Raw genomic sequence first — 11,884 nt, 5'->3', positions numbered from 1 at the left:
GATAGGTGGGTGATGTCTTTTGTCTTTTATTTTCTTTTGCAGAGTTCCCTCCTCAGATGTTCACCGTCTGCTGCTCAGAGCTGCAAGAAGAAACAACAAACAACCAGCTGGGCAGGTCTAAGGGCTTTATGTCATTTGTTGTGACCTTTAGATGAAGTACAAGATACAACCACATGATGGCGGCTCTCAAGTCTCTCAAGTAAACAGCCAGTGTACTCCTACGTACAGTTTGCTTGGACGCACAATGCTGTTACTGTGTTTTTATGAATGGCTGATGCAAGTAAACACAATTTCAAAACCAGAAATAATGACGGCACTGTGGCCACAGTCGTCACAGCGCATTTACATCTGGTCAAATCATCGGGTTTAAACACTCTGTCTCTTTTTCTCTGGTTCTTTTTTCTGCCTCCCATCAAAAACTCCAGCCTGCTTTCTTCAACAGCATTCCTTCGCTGAGAGCTGAGACTGTTTCGCTCTGACATTCCTCCATGGCCATGGCCTCGGAGATGGGCGTGGCGCTGCAGCCTCCACAGACCCCCACAATGTGTCTGTCATCATGATCTACAGTAAACACACCCCGCCCCCCTCCTTCGAAAGACTGTCACAGCTCTCTTTCTCCTCTGAAATGTGTTCCTTGGTCACACAGGAGCTTGTGGGGCTTTCCACGTCGGGTGATGAAGTGTCTCAGAGCCATCAGGAACGTGTCAGTGTCTATACTGCTGAGAAGATCTACATGAACTGCTCGGGTTGTCATACATTTGAACAGTATCCCCTACCATTTCTCATTTCTGCGACCAACCTTGATGACATTTGGCCCGCCGGTGGATTAGGAGGCAGGCTCAAAGGTGCCCTCTCTAGCTGGGTAGAGGTCAGCCATCTTGGGTGGATCTGATCTCTCTCTCAACTTCCTACACTCTATTCACTTCCTTTGGTGTCGACGCACTGCTTCACGTCCCCTCAGTATCCAATACCTCCTTCTGATTTTTGCAAACACTCTCTAGATGATGCAACCCACTGGTTTGCTTGCAGTTAGCAGAGAAGACTCCTCTGGGAACGAGTCTCTATGTGCCTGTTTCAAGGCTTCAGCAGCAGCATAGTCATTGGCGGTCAGAGGGGTTGAAAGGTCGGCCGCCCCATGCCGTTGGTGGGCAATGACCTTCAGATAGTCACTCAGGGTTTGATGCTGTTGTGGATCTGGCGTCAACAGCACAGCCAGAGTAGATTGCCTCATCTCACTCTCTGGCTCATTATGGGGTAAACATGGGGGCTTTGGCCACTCCTCTGGTCGCTACTTCAGGAATGGTGGGCCATGGGTCCACCTGCCACAATTAGCCAGATCCTGGAGAGTGAGACCTCGAGTGATGTCGTCTGCTGGGTTGTCTCCTGATGGCATGTATCTCCATGTAGCAGATCCTGTCAGCTCTTGGATTTCCGCTACGCACGTGCCTACAAAAACCTTGTAGTGGCATGAATCTGATGACAACCAGGTAAGAATGAATCAGACCATAGGGTGAGACTATGGATGGTGAGGGTCAGCTCTGTGGTAATGAGTGCGTGTGAGTGCCTGAAGCGCAAGCCTTGTGCTTTTTTCGTCTCTCTGTGGTAATGACCTTGGAAAGCTGCGCACCAGTGAGGACCGCACACAATTCCAGAAGAGGGATGGACTGCTGTTTCTTGGGGGCTGCATGGGACCGTGCAGCAAGGAAAGAGACCTCAACCGTGCCCTGCTGGTTCTCAGTCATGAGATAGGCCACGGCTCCATACGCCTGCTCTAATGCATCAGATATGGACATGGATATCTTTCACACTGTAGGGATGGTGCATATCATCACTGGAGTAGCACCTGGGCAGGGTTACCTTTGGCAGGTGTTCAAGCTCTGCCTCCCACGAGCACCAGGAATGCAGCAGGTCCCAGGTCACTACCATGCATTTACACATGGCAGCAATTTTGCACTTGCACTTGTACAACTTTTGGTGTAAAGTGTCTTATCAGTGTGATTGAACCACCAACCTTCTGATAAATGGATGATCCACTCTGCATCCTGAACCACAGCGGTCTATGTGAACCCTGTAATTTGAATTCATGTTAAAGTTTGAAATCTTTACATGGACTCACCAATGTAAGACAATATTCAAATCGTTACTGTCAGATCAGATGACCTCAGTAGTGATAGTAAAGAGGTAGTTGTGTACAGTCAGCTTGTCTTTGAGTCTGTCCTGTTTTGGTTGTGCTCCAAACCATCAGCTATTTTCTTTACTAGAAATATGTTAAACACAACATCTTTGTATCACTTTTCAGAGACAGTGACTATAGCCACGTAGGAGCATTAGCAAATCAGGTGGGAGCAGCATCACGGACAGCAGGCATCTTAGCATAGGTATGGAAGCTCCCGTTAAACTCAGCAGGCTAACGTCACAATGACAATGCTTACATCCTCTACACTCAACTTTTTAACTTACTTTATATCTTATAGTAGACAATATGCATCATAAAAGAGGTTAGAGAGGCTTCAGTTATTTCGGCGGCTCAGTCTTAGTGAGCTCACTGCCATGCACACATCTCAAATTAATATCGTTATCTTGGGAAAATTGAGGAAATAAACTGAACTATTAGACAAATTAAATCTAGTAAGGTAAGTAAGTTGTAAGTCTAGTGAACTAGATGTGAATGTCAGGGCTTCTTTAGGTCATAAAAAAGTATTTGACCGATTAAAATCCTTTCATTACTGGTTGAGGTCTTTGAGTTGATTTCAAAGTGGTGTGCGGACCAACACGCCTCCAGCCGCGCCCCCACTGTGGTGAGAGACTAAAAAAGAAAGTTTATTAAAGTTGATCATGTGACACCTTTAATCAAACCAGAAAATAACATGACACACGACACACACATGCACACAGCAACATCTGTTTACCATGTGGCTTTATTGAAACCCTGGGTTATCTTTTCCTACAACACTGATGTGGTAAGCACACGTAAAACATGAACAGTGAAATATAAAAAAGTTAGAGAATATAACAACATCTAGAGAGAGAGAGAGAAAACCGTCTTCTGTGGTTTCTCTCCCTGAGGTTTTGTCTTTTTTGTATTTTATTTTACAGCAGTATAAAAACCAATAGACCCAATCAACATGTGCGTGTAAATTTAATGGTGTGAGTTTTGTGTTAATAGATGCTTTGATATCTGGGGGACACCAGGCACAGAAAATACACAACATTAAGTGCACTTGAACCATACATGTTTTGCAAATCCTGCTTTATGTTCTTTTTCCACATATATATATTCTTGCTATATGATTGTAGCTTGTAGCAGATACAGATACAAATACCTCATAACAGGAGCAAAAAAAGGAAGCAGGCCATTAGCATTCGTCTTAACGTCATGTAAACCTTTTTTTTTTTTTTTTGCACTCCTTCAAGTCTCAAATCTCAAAACCCCGGAGCAGAGTTAAATGCACTAATGAGGGGCACAACCCGCGCAGCTGCACCGGGAAACCGAAACAATCAATTACATTAATGAAACCATGAAAAATAAACTTTCTGTGTAGTCTTAGATCTCCAATTGTTAATTTTTTCTCGGCTCCATACAGCTTGTATTCAAATTTATTTTTCTACATTTCATCCACTAGAAGAAAAACTTAAGGCAGAGCATTGACATATACATTATGCAAAAATAATAATAATAATCAGAGATAACAATATAGAAAGCCGCCATTTACTTTGGTTTTTCATCATTTGTCATTATGGACTATGTTTACATGCACATAGTATTTTGATTGTCAGTTTCTCGTCTTCTGTTAAAAAGTTGCTCATATCCAGACATCACAAACGTCCCATGAAGTATAGTAATCATGTAATTATTTGAAGTATTATGATGGGCACTGGATAAACAGCTACTTTGATAGTAATCATCATGGCTAATATCAGCATGTTCCAGCAATCACATTCATGGTCTCTCATAGATAAGATAAGATAAGAATCTATTCAGGTCACCGGAAGCAACGTTACAGGACAGTTACATGCTCCAGCACGTGAAGCCTCAGGAATTTAAGGGGATATTGTTGTACGTGTAAACATAGCCATTGACCTCTTCCTCTTTCTCCTCTCTTTGCCTTCTCTCTCTCTCTTTAAGCTCCTAAAGCTGGCAGGATACTTCACACAAAATCAAATCTGGCAGGTTTGCAAGTGAGTTTTTGACACAAGGAATTACAAAAAACAGAAAACAAAAAAAAATTGGATTTGTGTTCACTATATCTCATCAGATACACCTTCAGTCAACCATTACTCAAGTACTAATAAACAAATTTCAGAGCGTATTTCAAACAGAGTGACTGTGATCATGTCCCTCAAGCTTTTTCTATCCGGTGCGTGCACCATTAAAAGTGCGACAGCGCCATATTTGATTTTATTTGGAGTATACTGCTGGCCTGTAACGTCCGTTCTCCTCCCTCAAGCGCTGACGAACACCAGGCGAGTGGAGTAGATCAGGTCAGCCAGGTAGAGGACGAAGTTCACGCCGGTGAGCACGGCCACCGCCATGCACCTATCCCATTTGCACAGCCCCTTAGAGGAGCTGCAGCCGTACGGCCTTTGTTTGTCTCCACCGTGCTTAGTGTCAAAGTTGAAGATTGGCCAAACGATGGTCGCCGACAGGTAGAGGATGACAGCCAGCATGGCGTAGCCAGACAGGAAGCGGGCGAACGGGAAGGGCAGGCAGCTGGTGCACTCGCCTATGCACAGCAGGATGATGGCTGCGGACAGGATGAAGCAGATGCAGTAGACGGACATGCAGTACTTGAGCGCATCGTGGCGGTCGTAGAGCACGGGGTCGCTGATGAAGACGAAGATGATGCAGGCCACGAAGGTCTCGCAGACCTTCAGGAGGCCGGGGGCCGTGGCCATGTAGCCGGCCACCTCGCCCGGACGCGCCTTGCTGATGCTCACCTCGCTGATGTAGGCGATGGTGGCCAGGCAGGAGAAGACGGTCGACACGATGCGGAGGTTGCGCGTCTCGCCTTGGTCGCTGTTTCCCTTGAGGAAGATGAGGGGGAGGATGATGGAGGCGGACAGGCAGAGCAGGGCGGCGTAGCAGGCGAACGTGATGGGGAAGTTTTTCCAGGAGACGGGGGCTCTGGTCTGGAGGCCGAACAGCTCCACCAGGATGACGAGCAGAGTCCCGGCGAAGCTGAAGGCCCAGCAGAAGATGCACCAGTCTCCGGTGCCGTGCCCCAGTCTGCCGCCGTGCACGGCCACAGAGAAGGCCACGCAGGAGAAGATCAGGGCCGCCAACCGCGTCCACAGCAAGGGGCTGGAGTGGAAGACGATCGCCATGATGCCAGATGTCGTGGGTGATGTCTTTTATCTTCTTTTGGAGAGTTGCCTCCTCAGATGTTCACCGTCTGCTGCTCAGAGCTGCAAGAAGAAACAACAAACGATCAGCTGGGCAGGTCTAAGGGCTATTTGTCATTTGTTGTGAAGAAAACCTGCATTGCAAGCTACTGATGGTCTTCTACCGCTCTACCATTGAGACCATAATCACATACTGCCTTACGGCGTGGTACTTATTAGCTGAGCTCTGCAGAGGGTCATAAGATCTGCACAAAAAATCACTGGCTGCCCTCTTCCCACACTCGAAGACATTGCAGACACCCGCTACGGTACCTCTCCAGGGCAAAAAACATCACTGAGACCCCCCCCACCCCAGACACGTCCACTTTGAACTCAACAAAACTCCAACAGGTTCTTGCACAGTTTTTCCCCCAAAGCCATTCAGACTCTCAACAAACACACACAGTAATTCCACAACTCCATACACATTCACCCATATCATGTCACCAATTACAAGTGCACTCACAAGCACTTTATCCCATGTAACCTGCCATGTTGTGTTCATCTCCTTATTTTAATCTACCTTGTTCCTTGTTTTTCTGTTTCCTGCTTTTATGTTGTGTGATGATTGTAATGTATGCCACCATTGTGATGGGCAGTTGCAATTTCATTGTATTTTAATGCAGTGACAATAAAGGCCTCTTAATCTTAATCTTAATTTACATCTGGTCAAATCATCTGTCTCCTTTTCTCTGGTCCTTTTTGGCTTTTTGGTATTGACTCACCACTTACGTAATACTTTGAGCATCTTACTCTAGACTACTAGAATACTAGAATATTTAGAGATTAAACTTTAAACAAAACATAATACTACAGGACATTGTTTAGGTCAAGATAAGCACAACACAAACAACAAAAACACATTTTTTTCCATCTTGTACGCTGATTTATTGGAGTGGAATTTCTATTAAATTACTATTTCATTTGCTGAGAAGTGGCCACAACAGCCACTATTGACAATACGTCTCAGTCAGGACAATGGTAAATGCTTAAACGTGGTGTAACAATGCCACACAACTATGTACAGCAATATCTTCAATTAAATTAACTTGAATTTGCCAACAACAGCCAGAGTGGCTACGAGTCACGAGGGTGTAGCAGTTAAACCAATGAGTATATTGCGTTGAGCAATGGTGCGTTTAATTGCCCAAGAATGCGGCTTTTCATTTACAATCGAATGACTGTGTGATGATTGCGTATGTACTGAATCATTAACATCACTAATACCAAGAGCAAAATAGTAAATAAGATTAATGCTTGATCAAAGCTTTGTTTATTGATAGATATTGGACTATACTACTCTTTATACACTGATGGATCTCTTCTCTCAAAGCTAGATTTTTAGAGGCGACTAAAAAACCTGAGAAAATGGTGTCTAACTCAGCTTCAGACTTTAATGACGCACTTTCTTAAAAAGTCCAGGTGACGTCATGTTTTCAACAAGGGCCCAGAGGCGAGCGACCAGGTGTGGACAGCTGTGTTCAGCGAGGCGGAGGTGAAGGGTATTTCCATTTGAGACAAATTAGTCAAACCACAACTCGTTCTGCAGATGCACCGACCGCTCTGACTTAACAACACGATATGAACGATACGACAATCATTTACACACTGCAGCTCGTGTCTTCCTGCTCCTCTACAATGGCTTCGTATTGAATGTTTGAGCATAATGGCATCTATAAGGAAGGATGGACACTGGAACAACCAACATTTGTTTGATATCAGCATCAGAATGTCAAATTTGCTTGTTTTAAAATAGAAAATAACATCTTTACAAGTCAGAGTCATCAAAATACCAGAAAACTTTGAACATTTTCAGGTGTTTAAATCCTTTCTGCTTGCGGCCATAATGATCAATAGTGTGCAATAAGTTGCTCTTATCTCAATTAGAGTTTTTAATTATTATTATTTTATTTAATGGTTGTATTTAATGGTTGCTGTTTTCTTTTGTGTCTGAGATACTGCTGCTGTGATACTACAATTTCCTTTATGGATTAATAAAGTATCTTGAATCTTGAATCAGTTGCTGGGGCGAGAACCCTTTTCTCTCCATGGCTGACAAATCCCAACTCTATCGAGACCCATAAAATGTGGTTAGGAAACTTTTTTTCAATTTAAGTGACTAGTGTATTAAAATTTTAATGGGATTTTCTGTCCATTTCCAACACTTATCTGCACAAATGAACTGTTCCCAAAACTAAATCACAGTTGTATATAACACACCTGCACGTACATAGCCCAAATGTAGCAGCCACCACCATGAGGACTGGTGATGGCAGCAAAGACAAACACACAGTTTAAAACCATCTCAACACTTACAAATGTTACATCTTAACGTAGACGTCTAAATAAACACTTTGGACCAAACGGTGCTCAATAAATTTGGTCGCCTTCCCAGAGAACACGTATTGCTTTTCAGCAACAGGTCACCAAGCCAACGCCTCTCACCTAACTACAAGAAGCTCATTTTCTGTTTTCAGTTTGTTCGTCATGGCTGGAGAGACTTAAGAAAGAAGTTGGAAGAAGAGAGAGGAACAGAAATCTTAGACTGGATGTTACTCGTTGGCGAGAAAGGACAGGATGTAAGACTGACGCCGTCTTGTTGCTCGACTAGAAAGTACCCCAACGTCTTTAACGATGACTAATGCTGCCTGTGAGTGAGGCTCAATTCACAACTTTAATTTTTTGGCAATACTGTAAAAATCCTAGAGAAGAAACAAAATAAAAAAGTCAGAAACATTTTTGTCAAGATTGATGTTTTTACAGTTGAGAAACACCCCGACCCGTCCGCCTGTCCTCCCTCCCATCGCCCACCCTGCTCAGCCAACGCTGCAGTGCTCGTTCCCAGTTTACACAGAGAGACAGATATAAACATGGAGAAAATGCCTGTTTACATTAGTCTCTTTAAACACCTGTGAAACAGTCGAAGACGGCGGAGAAGGAGGGAGGGAGGAGGAGGGAGAGAGGGAGGGAAACGCCGCTCTGTGTCGACTATAGGAATACAAAGAAAGAGACAGATTTGGGGGAAAAAAAGAGAAACTCTCAAAAAATCCTGCAGGATGACTCACATGAAGCCAAGAGGGAGGAGGAGGAGGAGGAGGAGGAGGGGTGAGGAGGGGGAGGGACACGGGGGAAGCCCTGTGCCTCGGCCGCAGAAGAACACACAGTTTAAACACAGTGATGGAGTGGAATAGCAAAAGAGTGAGTCACCAGCGGGCCCCTCTGTCTTTCACCACTCCTCTCTCCCTCTCTCTCTGACCCCCACCTCCCCCTCCTCTTCCCTTATTTCTTGTAAGATTTTCCAACTTACTGATGTGTTCCAGATGTGCTACAGTCTGGCTGTTGCCGAACAACTGGTAACTTTGTCATATTTGCCAGCTCCTTTCCTTTCCTTTCCTTTCCTTTCCTTTCCTTCTCTTTCCTTTCCTTTCCTTTCCTTTCCTTTCCTTTTTCTTTCCTTTCCTTTCCTTTTTCTTTCCTTTCCTTTCCTTTCATTTCCTTTCCTTTCCTTTCCTTTTTCTTTCCTTTCCTTTCCTTTGTCCTGTTACCTTTTCACATCTCTTCTGTTTTCCTTGTCATCCTCGTCCATCCATCCTTTCCTTTCCTTTCCTTTCCTTTCCTTTCCTTTCCTTTCTTTTCTTTTCCTTTCCTTTCCTTTCCTTTCCTTTCCTTTCCTTTCCTTTCCTTGGCCCTGTTACCTTTTCACATCTCTTCTGTTTTCCTTGTCATCCTCATCCATCCATCCATCCATCCATCCACCCATCATCCATTCATCCTTTCCTTTCCTTTGTCCTGTTACCTTTTCGCATCTCTTCTGTTTTCCTTGTCATCCTCATCCATCCATCCTTGTTTAACCATCCTTTCGTTTCCTTTCCTTCTCGACTACTCCCTCTCTTCTCCATCAACCCTCCACCTCCGCCCACCCCCGCCCACCCACTCACTCCAGCCTTAAACTCAAGGTACCAATTATACCTCGTGTAAACCACTCAAAATAAACGTATATACAGAGCGCCGTAATGGAAAAATCAATCGCGCCACTCCTGCTGCCACCATTACTCTGCTGCTTATGGAATCAAGTCAGGAAAGAAACGGGAGAGGAAAATGGCAAACGAGCGGAGAGGAGAGGAAGAAGAAAAAAAGAAAAAGAAACAAGAGCTCAGTGTGGAAAAAAGTGTCTTTTCACAGCACAGCATGGAAAACACGACACGATCTCACAAACAGGGACACACTTCCCCAAATGGAAGAGGTGCTGAAAATAGGTTCACCCATCAGGCATTGCAGCAGGACAGCAAACAGGATGTGACACCATCGTGCTCCTCCACACAGTCGCTCAAACACACACACACACACACACACACACACACACACACATACACACACACACACACACACACACACACACACACACACACACGTGCAACATATAAGGCCAACAACAGTACACACTCAGGAAACAGTGTTTGTCTCAGGCTGAGAGGTCATGAGCGCTGCGTTGTTTGGTTGTCATGACACAACATCACTAACTTAATTTTACCCATAATTCACTTACGGGGGATCCGTGGGTCGGAGCACAAGACGAGCTCTGTTGGGAAACCATCCCAACATGTGTGTGTGTGTGTCAGGAAAACCTTAATTCACCTATATTAGCTTATTAAGGTACAACTCTTGTATTTTCGAAAGATTTCACACATTTTTTTCACCTTTTTAAGACAGAAAAATCTAAATATTAATAATTGTTCCCACTGAATGCCAACGACATGAACCCACCATAAAATACACACTGATTATTTCTTAAATCATCATTGCCTTTCTTTCTTTCTTCCTTTCTTTATTTTGCAAGGCAGACTGACTCATCACATCTAATCTACAGGACGAAAAAAAAAAACTTGATTTAGTTCCTCTTTCCAATAAAGAACAATGTGGGACTAAGAGTCTAAATCATTATCTTGATTAAGTCAAGTAAAGAGTAAAAGTCCTCTCTGAACTGCAGTGACAGCTGAGCTGTGTTTCCAGGTTCATGCAGAGGTTCATTCATTGACAGTGAGGGTGGGTGTGCCGCCTGCCGCACCCAGCTCCCACCACACACACTCTCCACAGAAACACACTCACACACGTACGATGCATTTAGAAAAACATACTGCACACAGTCACACACCAAACATAACTATGGTGGAAAATCATTTTGAGTAGTATAAACAGTATAATAAAGTTGCTGAACTCTCTGAGAAGCAAATAAGAAATAGAGTATTTTAAAGATACATTTAGATTTTTTTTTTTTTACATGTATAATCACTTTTTTGGGTTTGGTCACAATAAAATCTCTGTAGCTGTAGCTGTAAAAATAGATTTTTTTTAAAAATGTTGTCTGATTTGTTCCCATAAGGCAAAGATGCAACAAGTGGATGCAGAAAAAAAAAAAAAAAAAAAGAAATCTCTTCCCCTTGTCACAAGTTTTCACTGAAACTTCCCTGACACATAAATAATCTCTGTAGTCTGTATGAATGTGAGAGTTGGTTTGTTACCTTCGTGCTGCTGCTGCTGCTGCTGTGGCTCGTTTCTCTCCTTCTTGTTCTCCAGGTCGCAGACAAGTCGTAGTTTGCACCTCCTCAGCTCCCTGACTTGGATTTACTAGCAGCTCCGAGGAGCAGCTCCCCGCCCAGCAAAACCAAATTAGGCATCAAATGTCCGCACCGTTATTCACATCTGTCTGGATTCCTCCTCCTCCTCCTCCTCCTCCTCCCAACACCCAGCCCACAGCCGAGGTTCACCCTCCTTTACACATCACATTTCTGGAGCACTTGGACACAAGTCTCCAGGATGTAGAAACAAACCTCGAGTTACACTAATGTTATTATAATTCCAGTCTACATTGATTTATGCGTTAAATATTCACGCGGAAATGTGAAAAAGAAGAGAGAGGGGGGGAATAAAAACAAAAAAAAAAGTTTCCCCCTCCCGCCCTTTTGTTGAATTATTAATGAGGATGTCGTCATTTTTTATTTTAACGCCTCTCCATCAGCGTTACTATCGATACGGGCCGGATAAGCTAAATATTTGTCATCGTTGCGGCCTCGTGTCATCGCACTCCGAGAGAACTGTTGTTATGTGTGTGCGCTGCTAAGCAACGGCAGCAGCTGTAACCCCTGGCAACCATATTTATTTCCTGAGAGTTATGAATCGGCGCGTTTCCTGTGCGCGCGTGAAACAAGAAAACCTGAGAGAGAGATGGAGAGAGATGCAATGTTCTTTAATGCGCTTAAACTGCACATTTCACTGAGTCATTATTATTTATAGGTGCACAATAATGTAAATTTGTGCTCCTGTAAATACATTTAGATCTATTATATTCTTTATTTATGATGGTTCATTCTCAAATGTGCTTTTATAAAGTTTTATAAAGTTGGTTTTGGTTTCTCAAGAAGGATTACCGGTATACTTTTTTTTTTTCCACATCCCTTTGGCAAAGATAAGATAAGATAAAAGTAACATTGCCACACACTGAAAA

The 11,884-nt window shown here is 43.6% G+C and overlaps 1 protein-coding gene across 1 annotated transcript; it reads right to left on the bottom strand.

The window, feature by feature from the left end:
- Nucleotides 1-2,934: 2,934 nt before the first annotated feature.
- On the bottom strand, nucleotides 2,935-11,028 carry LOC311000397 (myeloid-associated differentiation marker homolog). Its single transcript, XM_083991105.1, has 2 exons — nucleotides 10,902-11,028; nucleotides 2,935-5,406 (listed from the first exon to the last, which is right to left on the bottom strand). The coding sequence occupies exon 2, from the start codon at nucleotides 5,323-5,325 to the stop codon at nucleotides 4,444-4,446; it is 882 nt and encodes a 293-aa protein (XP_083847231.1). The 5' UTR covers nucleotides 5,326-5,406; nucleotides 10,902-11,028; the 3' UTR covers nucleotides 2,935-4,443.
- Between the last annotated feature and the right edge of the window lie 856 nt (nucleotides 11,029-11,884).

This window comes from Trachurus trachurus (genome assembly GCF_905171665.1).
Source record: "Trachurus trachurus genome assembly, chromosome: 17".
Lineage (NCBI taxonomy): Eukaryota > Metazoa > Chordata > Actinopteri > Carangiformes > Carangidae > Trachurus > Trachurus trachurus.
Note: the sequence above shows the minus strand (reverse complement) of the source record. Positions and strands in the feature narration are given on the sequence as shown.